Source organism: Sipha flava, unplaced genomic scaffold, assembly GCF_003268045.1.
Source record: "Sipha flava isolate LNK unplaced genomic scaffold, YSA_version1 174_pilon_pilon, whole genome shotgun sequence".
NCBI lineage: Eukaryota > Metazoa > Arthropoda > Insecta > Hemiptera > Aphididae > Sipha > Sipha flava.
In genome coordinates, this window is record NW_020272000.1 from 980,409 (window position 1) to 996,364 (window position 15,956).

General features: G+C 29.7%; 1 protein-coding gene across 1 annotated transcript; it reads left to right on the forward strand.

Moving 5' to 3' along the window:
- Nucleotides 1-826: 826 nt before the first annotated feature.
- Nucleotides 827-14,498, forward strand: LOC112680207 (protein crumbs-like). The gene is made up of 4 exons (XM_025550246.1): nt 827-1,084; nt 5,728-5,862; nt 6,125-6,253; nt 14,303-14,498. Exons 1-4 carry the CDS (start codon nt 1,039-1,041, stop codon nt 14,362-14,364), a joined length of 372 nt encoding a protein of 123 aa, XP_025406031.1. The 5' UTR covers nt 827-1,038; the 3' UTR covers nt 14,365-14,498.
- Nucleotides 14,499-15,956: the final 1,458 nt, after the last annotated feature.

The window sequence follows — 15,956 nt, forward strand, 5'->3', positions numbered from 1 at the left end:
ATTGGCAGTGGTGGGTCTATGTGAGGTATATGGTTTCAAATAATAGAAATTTGTGATGTACCTAACAAACTACAATGCACCTTGTTAATCAAATTATTACACTACAGTATTTTTTAATCATCGATTATACACACGTTTAAAACTTTCGTCGACAACGAACGAAATATTATTAGTGCTATACGTGCAAGTATTGTTTAAGGTGCACATGGTATAGATTCACCGCGCGTATGCACCACTGGTTTCGATTTTACTAATAATTAATACATCCGCCATCATATTATCATCTCGCACAGAGTTCACTGACGCGATTTACAGCGCCGGAAGTAAATTTCATTCCAAACGATAAACGCTACCATAATGGGCCATTATACATAAAATATGTATACAGGGTGATTATTTATTTTAACGTAAAACGCTAGACGAATCAATCATCAATTAGGTATTCATCAGTGTTTTATACTTTAGTTTGGTTGAATGCAGCAGTTATTCAGTGCTCCGACGTTTTCCGGAAGTGCCCTACCCTGTCATTCCACTACACTCGTCTAAACTAAAAAACATGCACTTATAAATAATTATAAAACTAATGGTTCCAAATTTCACAATTTTCACTCAACTGCGTTTTGAAACAATTGCTATTATTAACTTTTTTAAGTTTTATGTATGTATGAATAAGTACATGTATAAGTCAAAAAACTAAAGATTGACCGTGAAAATCACTCTGTACATGTTACAGCACAGAAAAGAGATAAATAGGTGCGTATGTGTTTGTGTGTTTGTGTGTGTGTGTGTGTGTGTGTGTGTGTGTGTGTGTGTGCATCTGCTGAAGCACGGACAAGGAAGGTGCATCTCACTAACTTCAGCTATTTCCAGTGAACGCACATGTGTTCAACATTTGTTCTCGGCCGACGACACGCGAGTTTTTAACCCCAGCTGATCGAGTCGAGTATTTTTCGTAGTGACGTGTATTGCTGTGTTAAAACACGAGAGCAGTCAGCCTCCACTGTCGGGCAGACGAAACTTCGAAAACGCCGTTGAACTATGGACGCCTTTCCGATAATTCTATCGCTGTTGTTATTCACTGCGAGTAAGTACGATATTATTATTTTGAATTTTTAAAAAACACGATATTTTTTCGCTGGTGAGTATTTATTTAAAATATTTTAGTTCTTCAATTGTATTATAATATTACTGTTTATAATCACCGTAACCGATTTTTACCAGGTGGTGGGGGGGGGTCGATAATATGAGTATCTCCTTGTTATACCTCGGCAATTATTGATGGAAATCTATTGATTTCTAAAACTTACTTTTTTTTTTTTAATGAGCGCTATATACGTAAATATTTTGTACGTAAATTTACGAATTAAATTATACATAAACATATGAACAAAATACTCCAAAATCGTATCACTATGTATGTGTTATTTATAATTTGTATTGTGTGTTGAAAATATTACGATTATGACCACAGATAAAAAATGTTCAGTTTTGGTAATATTTGACAAGTGATGAAATCAATTGATTTTTCAGAAATACTTATTATGGCGGAATCAATATATCTTGCAAACTTATAAAAAAATAAAAATAAATTTAAGAAGTGTGATGGAATCTATAAAATCACAAATTATTACCGTAGTAGTTGCCTATTATAGTGACGAAATAGATGTATTTAGAAGTTACTATATATAACTAATATATTTATTACCCATACAGTAAATATAGTTGCAACGAAGACGTTCGTGATTCAAAATGCTTGATAATAATCGTTATTTGTTTTCTAAAGTTTCGGTTTCAGTCGTCGTGCCAATGTATAATTGTTCGTTATTATTATTGTCACATGGACTCGACTAATAATAATAGGTTTGAAGTACGTATACGGTATATACACTAGTAGCTTGTGAGTATATAGGTCCGAGAGCCGAGACTTATAATAATGCAAAATACCTTAAGAATATGGTCAATTAATTCATAAAAATAATAAAGCTCGTGAGACCGCATCAGACAGACCTTTTTTTTATATATGGCGTTTGTATATCGATGAAATACAAACTTTATTAAACATTAAATTAACAAAATATAAATAATTTATAAAAACTTAGGTATAGATAGTCTCATATACAATTTACAATATACTAATAGGTTTATAAGTTTAACAATAACAAAAATAATAACAGTGCGTAATATATTTAAAGGCGAACGAGAGTCTTTGACAGCCAATCGATTGCTTCGTCGTCGCCTTTTTGAAGTCCCTCAAGACAGACCGTTGATAGGTTAATGCAGTGGTTCTCAACCGATGTGCCGCGACACACTACTGTGCTGCGAGATCAACGAGGTGTACCACGAAAAATGTCTCATATAAAAATATTGAAAACAGAATGTTTCTTTACATTTATTTATCTGTACAGATAAATCATACGTTTGTAGATTAAAATTATTTAATTTTAGAACTGTATAGTTGGATGAATATAAATTGAAAATACCGATTGATAAAACTGGATATTTTAGCGCATAGCCAAATTGTTTGGTGTCAAGTGCATGAGTGTCATAGACGTAGGGTGATCAAATATATTGGGGGGGCTGCAAAAAGAACAATAATAATAATAAAAAAAAAAAAAAAACACTAAACTAAATGAAAATAAGACTACTCGACGAAATGAGCAAAAATAATACAAATAATTCTGGAGGGCTAATATTCGCACTGGTGGGAGGGCTAAGCCCCCCCTAGATACGCCTATGATGAGTATACCGCGAAAACTTGTGATGTATAATAGTGTTCCGTAAACAAAAAAAGGTTGAGAACCACTGGGTTAATACAATACGATGATCGTAATATTATTGATCATAGAATATACTAGAATAGTTCATAAAATATTACACTGGAATTCTTCAACCATGCACTTAAAACTAAAAAAAAAAAATTTTAAATATTGTACAATAATCGTTTGAAACTATCCACATTTAAGCACTTGATGAATTAATCACTTATATTTAATTGCTTTTTTAGGTTACATACAAATTAACATACTCTAATGTAGGTATACTTTACTATTCGTGTTTCTTGGCCCATTGAATTTATTTATAAACGACAAGTTTTAATTTCTAACCAATAATTATTTAAAAAATCATTATGCATATAAAAATCATGAACATGAGCCGCGCATCAATATAGAGACTGCTCTTAAGACATACAAGGCTCTAGGGAAAATATTATTGTGAGGCTCTCTAGTGCTCATATTCAATCTAAATATTTAAATATTAATAAAACGTTTTTTTATGATTAATAGTTATATTTTTTTAATTTTTCAATAATATACAATTTCAAAATTATTTTGATTATACATTGATTTAAATCATTAATATATTATTAATCATTTAATTTTTGTAGACTTTTTAAGAAAACTTTTTTAAAAAATTCAAATCGAAGTACTTCAAATACATAGAAACAAGTTAATGTACTTAATTATTACTCTATTGTTTGTACATAATTGTCTATCAAGCAGTTAACAAAACAGATATGGTGTTATTCATATATTATAGTTCTTAAGTTCTGAATCCTCCAGCGGATTACATATAAATTTAACGCAATATTATGATACATCGGTCGCACCAATTCCATAATGTGTTTGTGAAAAAATAAAATTAATTTAACATCTTCAATATTGTTACGGGTACTAGCCGGTACACCCCGACCGATATGCTACAACAATATAGTTTTGAATACACGAATCATTATTGATATATATGACAAGGACAATATTATTCATTCCACACTCGTTTCTACTCTTGTTTACCCGCTTCATAGTAAAGGTGTTTGTGCATTCGGCGACATTGACCGGTTCGATATATTGGTACGCGTCATTAGGTGTGGAGGATAAATCTCCACCACCAACTGTCCAACAATATGATTTATAGTAAAACTTGATCATTTATTTTCTTTTCGCTTTATAACACTGCTTTCATTGCACGTGCATTCATTATTTACATTAAATTACGACAATATTATGTATTTAAGGCACATTGTTGCTGCAGCAAAGTGCATAATGTATACACGTAAATCTACTTATCGTTCGTTGTTTATTTCTGTAGTGCATGTACTATTATGTTGAAGGATGTGATTGATTAATAATTTCACAACATATATGTGTAAATGTATTTGTACGCCGGTAAAATTACTTGAGTTTTTTTTTCTTAGCACGTTTTCTCTTGTCATAACATACGTCACATAGGTATTGTATATACGAGTACTTCAAACATCAAAGATTTGTATACATAGATTTTGAAATACTTTGTATGGAACAAAGGACTTTTATTCGAATCATTTAATAATTACCTATCTGCTTACCTATGTAAGCGCGTGCATTACACATAATATGTATGACTATGGTATTTCTATATTGTGTTAATTAAATAATAGGCATCGTATAAATTCAATAAAAACTATTTTTTCGTTGTAATTAATAGTTGTGTTCTACTTTTAAGTAATATTAAAAAAATATTAAAGAAAATACGTTACCGTCTGTAACGTACCTCTATAGGAACCAATTAATATTCATCGCATTAACCGTTTATAAAATCGTGTTAAAAATGAAATGATTGTTATTTACATATTTAAAACATACTTAATCACATTACTGCAGTTGTACTCCTTTACAATTTACATTGATGTATGTACAGCCAATTTAAATAAATTGATAATTAGAAAATTAATTAGAAATCAGAATATTAATCAAACAGTCGGTATTTTGCGTATACACATCAATTAATTAAAATCACTTATTTTCATTTTATTTTTACCGCACGAACTTATCAAGTTGCCGGAAATTTTTTAAATTAAGTAGAACAATGATGACACAAATTTAAAAATAAATTATAATGAACTGAACAATGGCACTGGAATTATTAATGAAGTTATTAAAAACCAAATAGTTAGTGTGGGAACTCTTTGTAAAACCTCTTTGTAAAAATATTTTGTAAAATCGTCAAAAACTTGGTTTTAATGACGAGGAACACTTTCGACTATCACTATTCATAGAGCAATTACTATCCCTTTCGGCGCTCCAGTAATATGGCATTATTATAATAATGTGAGCAATACGTATTGTCCATCGAAAATGTTTAAGTGTAGCATCCAATTTGATCTCAAAATATTATTTAATTATAGCAGGATAACGAGTTGTAAAAAATGAATGTCAGATGCAAGAACTCTTTTTTATAGTTAAGAAACCCTGAACGTAAATGGCACGTGTAAGCATTTTAGGTTAGATTATAAGGCATAAGAATGTTATGTATGCATATATATATACGTATATATTAACTGCATAGCTATATTTTTTCTTTGTTCGTGAACATTACAGTTGTGTAGGGCTGGTCATACATAAACCACCTCAATTACCGTACTGCAAACAAACTAAGAAAACTGATAGTAGGGAGTGTACTATATACTCGAGTCCTGAAATATTTTTCCAAATGCATACGATTGTTAAATTAGAAGAGAGGTGAATATAAATAAAACAAGATGTCATATTTGAAATTTCCATAACTTAAATATGGGATTTGTAACTGAATATATTTTGATTGTTGGATTAAATCCATATAGCCCCTGCAGATAATCATAAATTCACTTATTTATTAAAAAGTATATACATAATATTAATAAATTAATAATGTAATAGTACTTTAAAATGGTAGTACAGGTATATAATCGGTTTTTCTTCTGTATTTCTGCAGTTGTGCCCATGTTCGAAGGCTGCGATCAAACCAGACAAGGTTGCAGAATACAAGAAGGAAAATGTTTGTGCGGTATAGGTTGTTACTCGGAGTACAGATACAGCAACTACGACGAATGCCATAAAGCGTTGAAAGGTAAAAAAATGACATCATGGTGCAGTACCGAACGGATATGTTACTCGTGAACTTAAACACGACTTATCTATGTCTGAAACATCTTGAGCCATGCCTTGAACATTTATCTCTACGCTTCTGTTCTCGAATACTTTAGAGCTCAAATTCTATATAATGCTTCCAAGGTCCCTAATTACGTTCACGGTTTCATTGTGAAGGCGATTACTGGAATCATGTGATTCTAATAATAGTGATGGTCGATATAACAATATGATGTTCCCAGGTCGCCGATACGATTTTTGTGCACAAGGTCCGTGTAACCATAACGGCGTGTGCGTACAGACATCCCAGGAACCCGGATACAAATGCAGATGCTCCGGCACAGGATATTATGGCGCTAGATGCGAGATCAGTAAGAAATACATTAAATATGAAATTATATACATGTACACATATCCGGTTGCGGCGAAATGTGTGTTTTTTTTTAAGCAGAGCTTTTCATGACCAAGATGAGTGGGTGGGTGGTATAATGGGACAAAAGTTGTACACGACATTTAAATTATACATTCGTTATTTATTAATATATTATAGCCAATTTAAATTAAATCAAGGAGACTGTATTATTTTGATTTTATTTTATATTTATAAACGAATAAATACCCTATGAAACAATATGAGGAAAAGTACTAATTATAACAAATAATAAAATTTGTATAGCGACAAACTTACTTACGTATAAAATAATACATATAAATAATTATTATAATATAATTAACGAGAGCTTAAAACCATTCCTAATAAAGTTGGTAATCCGATTCGGTAGGAGCCGAAAATTTTTTAAAACCGGTAACCGGTTATCGTTTAATTTTGATATTATGGTAATCGGTAACCGTTTCTTTAAGGTTATTACATAAACTATAATAACCGTTAATTGTTTAAAAGCCGTTTAAGAGTTTAAGCAGTTTAAGCCGTTTAAGCAGGTTTTTTGATGATCAGTTATTGGTTAAAACCGGTTTTTAAAAATCATATTTTTCAATTTCTTAACCATATTTTTAAAACCGTTTATTTAGGCGATTCGTGGGTTGATAATATAACTTTTATTATTACAAAATCAAAAACTTAATATGCTTTAATTTGGTCAATTTCACTAAATTTCAATATTTATTTTTTCAAACTGCTTTAAAGTTTAAAACATATTATGATCAAAATAATGATAATCAAAAAACTAAATTGCATAAAAAATTGTTATTGTTATAATTTTCTTATTTATGACGGTAAAAAACCGAAATTAAATATAATAATTTTCTAAAATGACACTAAGGTTGATACAATGCCACAGAACTTTTTGATTATCTTATATATGATACAGTATCCCAAAAAATGCAGATATTAAAACGACAGTATTAAAATATCATAAATACTAAATGGACTAAGCTCTATTCCACAAACTATTTCGTAATAGGAATCAGCACACCATGACGACGATGACATTTATGACGGTATTTATAATGTATAGTTATACATATATATATATATATATATATATGATATTCACAACAGATAAGCAATACTCGACGGCCATTAATTGCTATTTGGGACTAATTAACTATAAAAAATATTTAAAAATAGCTGGAGAATTAAATTCTATAAACTATAATAGTATAATGTAATCATGATATAATTCAAGTATTAATACCGCTAAAAAACCGTTAATTATTTTGGTCGGGAATAGGTTTTGGTTATAAAACCGGGATTGAAAAGACAAGGTAATCGCTTTGATGTTAATATTTAGATATTTACCTTGATTACCGATAGCCAATAACCGCTTCCAGCATTCCAAAACTAAAAGCGGTTATCGATTTTCGGTTCTCAAATTTACGGTTTTTTACCGGCTTTCGTTACAAACCGGTTACCGGTTATAAGCCCCATAATTAACTATTAATATCAAGACGTAAAAAATATATCATGGCATGGGGAAAGTGGCGTGCCCATCGCCCAACACATCAAAAATGTACTGCAATGGCCCCACACTAACTTTAACTAATTGGTATGGACTGGCCTTCCAGGTTGGGGGTTGAGCTTAGGGTTGACAACCCTACCTCTTAAAAAAACAACATCTTAAGCCTCGGATCAAAGATTTAACGGATATAAACATTGAAACTTGGAACGTGCAATCTCTGTATAAGGCTGGAACTTTGACAACATCCATATCGTGTCTTGAGCGATATAGAATGGACATTACTGTGATTCAAGAAGTGAGATGGACAAGCTCAGGCAGCTTGAAAACTCATGAAAAGACATCATTATACAGTAGTGCAGACAAACATGAATGTGAGGTAGGCTTTGTAATAAGGGACAATATTATACCAAATATAGTGAGGTTCAAACCAATAAGTAATCGGTTATGCTATAAAGAACTCAAATGCAAATGGTACAACATATTCCTAATTAACTGCTATACACCAACAGATGAAAATAGCGATGACATAAAAAAAAAAATTCTAAGAAGATCTGGACCTGTTATGCCTGTTGACCTCTACCGGGTGACAAACCAAAAATAATACTAGGAGAGTTCAATGCTAATATTGGAAAGGAAAATCTCTATAAACCAACAATTGGTTCCGAAAGCCTATACGAAACTACGAATGACAATGGAAACAAACATCACTTTCGCCACAGCTAGAAACATGATAATAAGTAACACGTACTTTCTTCACAAGAATATACACAAACAAACATGGATCTCCCCTTGTGGGTTAATAAGAAACCAAATAAATCACATGTTAGTGGACAATCAGATAAAATCGTGCATCAATGTCATAAAAAGTATGCAAGGAAGTAGTGCATTGTCTAACCTTGTAAAATCAAAATATCAACAAAATGGAGGAAGAAGAATAAGTACAAAGAAAAAATCAACAAGGATGTACTAAAGACTACAACAGCTAAGGTATATAAAGAAAAAATAATGTTGGAATTAAGAAACATACAAGAAAAGGTCGATTTGAATGAAACGTGGGATAAAATAGAGCAATTAATCAAAAGAACAGCAAAATAAGTGCTTGGATATATACCAAAAAAGGCAAAGATAACATGATTCAACGAGGAGTGTAAGGTTGCTCAAGAGGAAAAAAATTAAGCACGAACAAAAGTTTTGCAGAACCCTAATGAAGATAATAAAAGACTACTAGCACAAAAGCAAAGGTTTCCAAAAAAGGTAATCAGAAGGAATAAAAGATTATAGGAAAAAGAACGGATACACACTATAGAAAATAACAGGAGTAGCAACTCTAAAATATTTTCGCAAAAGTACATGAAGTGAAACATGGATTTAAAACTAGACCATCTGTAATGAAGAAAAAGGACGGTTCCTTATTAACAGAGAGGAAAGAAATTACTTGTGAATTTAAAGACATGTTCGAAAAATTGTTGAACCAACCAAATGTAAAAATTACCACACTTGAATACGTTACTATATATCAGCTGCTTGAAAAACCATTAGAAGAAGTGGAGATAGGACTAGATATGTTAAAAAATGGAAAAGCACCGAGAGATGATGAAATAGTATCTGAATATGTCTAAAAAAGGGAGGCTAAGGCTTGCTAAACCGTTTCCATAAACTTATGAACACAATCTGGGAACATGAAGAGATACCAAAAGCATGGCGTATTTCCATTATATGCCCTATACACAAAAAAGGAGACATTATGAAGACTGAAAACTATAGAGGAATCTCATTACTTAATACATAATATAAACTATTGTCTCACATACTACTTACCAGTATCAACCCGTATATTCAAGAAATAATTGGAAAATATTAAGCTGGATTTATGAAAGGAAAATCAACAATAAACAAAATACAAAATAAGACACAAATACACATAGTTAAACAGGTTGTTGAGAAAAGTCACGAATTCAATAAAGATATACATCTACTATTTATAAACTTCAAAGTGACATACGACTCAATCAATTGAAAAAAACTATGGGAAGTCATGGGCCAGCTAGAAATACCAGCTAAGTTAACTAGACTAATGAAAGCGTGTTCGTATAATTCAAAAAGTAGAATCAGTTTTGGAGGAGTTCTATCGGAAGACTTTTCGGTAACGACTGGTCTAAGACAAGGGGATGCTTTATCACCTGCGTTGTTCAACATCGCCCTAGAATCAGTTATGAGGATAATTATGTTCCAAGCCAAGGGCATAAAAATAAAAGACAATCATCATCTAACAGCAGTTGCTTATGCGGATGATATAATCTTATTAGCCGAAACAGAGAATAACCTAAAAAACACAGCAGATATACTGATGAAGGGGGAGAAAGATTGGCTTGAAAATGAATGAGACAAAGACAAAGTACATGATAGTGTCTAGATAAAATTACAGAAAAGACTCCTTAAAGGTAAAATGACCACACTTTTGAAAGGGTAAGAAATTTTAAATACTTAGATGCAGATATTAATGAAGATGCGAATAGCCACGAGGAAGTTAAAAGACGACTTATCGCAGCACACAGGTATTATTATGGACTGCTACCATTATCCAAGTCATAACTATTATCAAGAAAATCCAAAATAACGTTACATAAAGTCCTAGTTAAACCAATAGCTTTATATGCAACCAGTACCTGGGCGACAACAAAAGCTGATGAAAAAAAGTTAGAAGTATTTGAAAGAAAGATATTGAGGAAGATTTTCGACCCAGAGAAAAACAATGAAGATTATGAAGTATGAAGCATAAGCAAAGTATAACGAACCTAGAATTGTTGGGACCCTGAAAAGCGAGCGAATAGAATGGGCCGCACATGTATGACGATAAAAAGGTCTTATTGGACAAATAACTACCTGGAAACCAAACACAAAGCGATCCAAACAAAGATGGATAGATAGAATAAAAGAAGACTTGAAGATACTAGGAGTATAAAATGGGGAAAAAACAGCAAAAGATAGAGAGAAATGAAGGCAAGTAGTTGTTGTGGCAATGGACCTGAAAGGCCTGTAGAAAGCCAAAGAAGAAGAAGAGTTAATATCAAGACTTGAGGCTATATATCAGTGGCGTGCGGTAATATTTTATCTTGGGTAAGCGCTAAAATAAAATTTCAAATTAAAACAAAAAAAAAGGTATTTTATTAATAAAAAATAAAAATTACAATCTAAAATTTATTTATAGATGAAATCCATTCGCCTTTCATGTTTTAAAAATTCGTTAATAACTTTATCATAAAATTCTGGATGATTTTTTTCTTTGTGCAGGAGTTCCTTTTCGATTGAAATTAATGATAATGAACTAAGTCTTTCTTGCCCTTGTGTAGATCTTTGATACGATTTGATTCGTTTTAATACCGAAAAAGAACGTTCAACTGAACCTGTTGTACTAGGAATAGTTAAAATTAATTGACTGAGTTTAAATACTTCTTGGAACGTCGATATTAAATAATTTATCTTAATTTTTTTGACTAAATCATATGGATTAATATTTAAAAATTCTTCAGATGTGTATAATACAATTAATTCGTTTCGTAATCTAATAAAATCAAATATTTCTCCGAAAATTGACTCTCGCAAGTTTTCTAGAGCAGAGTTTTGAAATTCGTTACATTACTTGAGTCAACTAATGACAAAAATTCAAATTTATTTAAAGAACCAAATCGCGCTTGCAAATTTGTCAATATGATATCAATTATTTCATTAAAAAGTACTTTGTAAAATGTTTTCTGGTCACGAATTTTACGCTGTAGCTCAAAATCGCCTTTAATAAAACTGTTTCCCATAATTTTTCAAATAGATTTAACCAATAATTTTGTAGTTGACATTTAGTTTCTTCAATTTTTTTCTCACGATATAAAATATCTAAACGTTTAGTTTGTAACACTTCATATAAAATATCAGTCAAACTAAATATTATACTAAATACTATTAGCAAAAAATATGTTTGTCGACTATCCAAAAAATTGATGAACCCTTGAGATAATACTATCGCTTCATTACCCCAATCATTGGAATTATCTAATACGTGTTGAAATATGAATTGTATTCATGAACCGTATTTACTAAGCTAGAAGAAAAATTCCATCTAGTCGGCGCATTTTTTGGCATTTTTTTTCTTGTAAAATTAAATAAAACATGTGTACGTTTAGAAGATTTAGTAAAAAATGATGCCATACCAGTTAGTGTTTGAAAAAAAATCTTACAGTCTTTTATATTTGATGCTGATTGTGAAAATACAAGATTTAATGAATGACTAAAACAATGGACAAATAATGCTTTTGGGTAGAGCTCCTTTACTTTAACTTGTAGTCCTCCAACATGACCACTCATAACGGCCGCTCCGTCTTAAGTTTGAGCTACTAATTTATGTTTTAATTCATACCTATTAACTATATCAACTACGTGTTTTAATAAACCGTCTGCTGCTCTATCAGCATTAACGTCGACAAATGAGGTAAAACGTTCACGTGCTTCCCCAGTTTCATGCTGGACATACCTTAAAGTTGTTGATACTTGAGACAGATTTGTTATGTCTGAAGTTTCATCTAATAATATTGCAACAAAATTAGAATTTTTTATTTCTGATTCAATGGACGTTGATATGATGTTGCTAATTGAGCAAATAAGATCATTTTGAATTCTATTGGATGTACCACGGAATATTTTTGATGTTTCTAAATGCACGTTTAAAATAGAATCATAAAATGATAATAAATTTAAACAACCGAGGAAATTTCCTTGATTGAAAGAATCAACTCTTTCATTGTGACCATTAAATGGTAATTCATGGATCACCAAAAAACAAACACAATCAATAAAACGTTTTAAAACGTCTCTATTTTTTTTTACCAATTCATTATAGCGTATTACATCTAAACGTTTTTGTTCATCAAGCTGCAAATTAATTCTAGATTTTCCAAACTTTTTTCATTTTAAAACTGAAGAAATATGTGTTTGAGATCTTTCATGTTTTTGAATACCATTTATTAAATTATTGAAATTAACAAAACCACTATGAGACCAAACATTTTTTTCCCTGGTGAATAAAACACAAGGCCAATAGAAAATTTTATTTAATTTTGCACTACCAGCCAACCATAAAGTATTAAAATAATTAGAAATATTAAAATAACAAATGTAAACTTTGTTTTTTTCTTTAAGATAAGATGTCAATTTTGGAATTTTTGGACATGGTCGACCATTTTTTACAATTGTTAATTTTTCATCAACATTTTTTAAATTAAATTCATTTTCCAAAAGATGCTTGATTAAGCAATTGTTTGAATAAGTATTCATTATCTATAAAAACTAATATAAACAACGAATATAATTTGATTCCTCTTAATTATAATAATTTTATTTATTTAAATATTAATTATCTATACTAATTCCATAAAATTATGCAATAGGAATTTAATATACTTACATTAAAAATTTTTGTTCAACAAAATTTAACTATGAAGACTTGTGGACACGTTGACGGTTGACGGTTGACGACAAAATAATTTATTTATCATAAGTATAGTATAGTATAATATAAGTAGTATAGTTATAACTTATAATATGTATATTGAAAACAAAAATAATCCGATATGCATTGTAAGAATATTGGAATTTCGTTTTTAAAAATATCGATAAGCGCTCGGCATAGCGCTTTCATTCATCACGTAAAAACGTGTATATCCCCTTCTACCACAACTGGTCATTCCTATAAATAACTATATAAGAAAGGCAATCTAAAATACTAACGCTTCTGTAGAGAAATTGCCTATAAAAAAAAAAAATCATTTAATTTTTTTCAAAATCTGATACATTTTTTTAAATTGAACACAAAAATAAGAATTAATAAATATTTGTAATTTTAATGTTTTAATGTAAATAAATTTAACATTTAACATTTAACATCAGAAATATTAATCTTTTTATTTTTTCCTTTTTGGCTGGGCATGCGCCGCTTACCTAGCTTGTCCTGACCGCACGCCACTGCTATATATAAGTCAAAATCAACATAATTAACAATTGTGTTTTGCTAATGAAAGAACTCTGGGAAAAAATCTAGTGGAACTATAGTTATTAAAATAAAAAGGAACATGAAACAAATTATTTGATCTTGTAGAGTGATTAGTAAAACTAAATCCGACTATTGCAAGCAGTTCGAAAGAATCTATATTACCGTTTAATAAGTCTTACAAGAATTATCATCAGAAATATTACTTAACGGCATTTCCTTCCAGGGGGCAAGTGCATTGTCAAAACATTTAAAAAAAGAGGTGAAAAGGTCATATTCCTAACAAGTTTGGAAATCACTGGGTTAAGTAGAACGCTTAACGTTGAAAAATGTATATCATATTCCCACGGTTTACATGAAACATATAAAAAACAGATTTATGTGGCCTATGATATATATATATTCTCTGTATAGCGTGAGCGCCTATATTATAATATATGTTAATTTACTTTACTGTTCTATTTCAGAATGCCATGGACAGAATACGACAACAAAGCAAGAACTTCCATTTGAATGTATCGTTATTTAAGGATACGGATATTATTATTATTATTTTTTTAATTTTATAAACATTTTTCTTTTTACCATAATATATCGTCTAACAGTTTAAGTACATTTAATTTAACATTTTGAATAAAAATAAATAAACATATAAATATATAATACTGCCATAATAATTTAATATAGCTAACGAAAAGAAAGAAAAAACATTATTAATGTATTATCTATGCATACGTATGTTTCATATTTTCTACCTGTATCTAACATATATTCGACCTTAGATTTAAAGTTTAGAGTTATACGGATTATTCTGTAAAATGAAAAAGTTAAAGGTAAGCAATTTAAATGGTAACAATCAAGACATTTTTTTTTTAAAAGATTAAAATTCCACACTCATAAATTTTAAATTCATGAAAGTCCATAAGATTTATAATATTTACAGAAAAATAACAATTAATACTTCCAATAAAAAATAAAAATTTTATTCTTTGTGATACTTAAAAAATGGTAATGACTTGGTACTTGAGGAAACCAACAAAAACCAGCTACAAGTACTTAGAATTTAAAGCACTTTTTCTTTTTTTTCTTACTTACAGAAAAATTCTTGTTTGTTAAAACATTATTTGCCTATTCAATTTTGAACATATTACCATTGGTTATAAATACTATTTATAATCAATGATATGACTTATACCATATATTTTTCAAGGAAAGCAAGTTTTTTTTATTTCATAGTTTTCTATTACCATTGATTATACAATAAGTTTATTCTATAAAAATTATTTTATGGATCTACTAATATTAGTATCCCAACAGTTTCTCATAATAGATTTGATTCATTTTTATTGTAATAGTGCTAAGTTTATAGTTAAATACAACTAACAATATGGAATATTAAATACTGGCAATTAATTTATATTCATATTTTTACACTCAAACCCATAATTTAAGACTTTGATAACATTAACTCCAGCAACATGATTAAAGCTATATTTTTAGTATTTGTATTATATAATTGACAAATTTTAATTTTTAATATTAAAAATCTTTTATTTATTAATATCACTTTTTTATAAAGAACTGCACATTTTGGTATTTTTAAAATTGAAATGAATTCATGTAAAGCAGAACACTTATTAGTCATACGTATGAAACATTATTGCATCTAAAAAAGATTTAAATTGTTCTACACTAATTTAGTAATTCATAACCAACAAACACGAATTTCCAGTTATACTCTCAGATTATGTCAACTAAATATTGAGGGGATTTTTGGATCTAAATGTATTGTATTACAGAAAAACAGCAGAAAAGAACAAGATATAAGTATTGCCTCTATAGGAAACACATACAATTGATGATAATAATAATTTGTGCATATGAAATGTTGAAATTAATCCAATTTTTATGTATTTGCATGGAATAATTTTCAACAAATGTTGATCAGTTTTTGGATTAAAGCATGTTATAAACACTTTTTAATTTAAATTTAATTTAATTTCAATAATTTTCGATGGATGTTAAGCCTGTATTAATATTATTTAATGGTTGGACTAGACTTAGACTTAACTCCATGAATAGAATTCGATAAATAGCAAAAATGCCTTTAAAAGTGATTCA

Bases quoted from the DNA above. Each gene is read 5' to 3' on its own strand.
- LOC112680207 (XM_025550246.1), top strand. From the start codon at position 1,039: ATGGACGCCTTTCCGATAATTCTATCGCTGTTGTTATTCACTGCGA. The intron at 5,863-6,124 runs GTAAAAAAATGA...TGATGTTCCCAG, and splicing joins ATGCCATAAAGCGTTGAAAG to GTCGCCGATACGATTTTTGT. The intron at 6,254-14,302 runs GTAAGAAATACA...GTTCTATTTCAG, and splicing joins TGGCGCTAGATGCGAGATCA to AATGCCATGGACAGAATACG.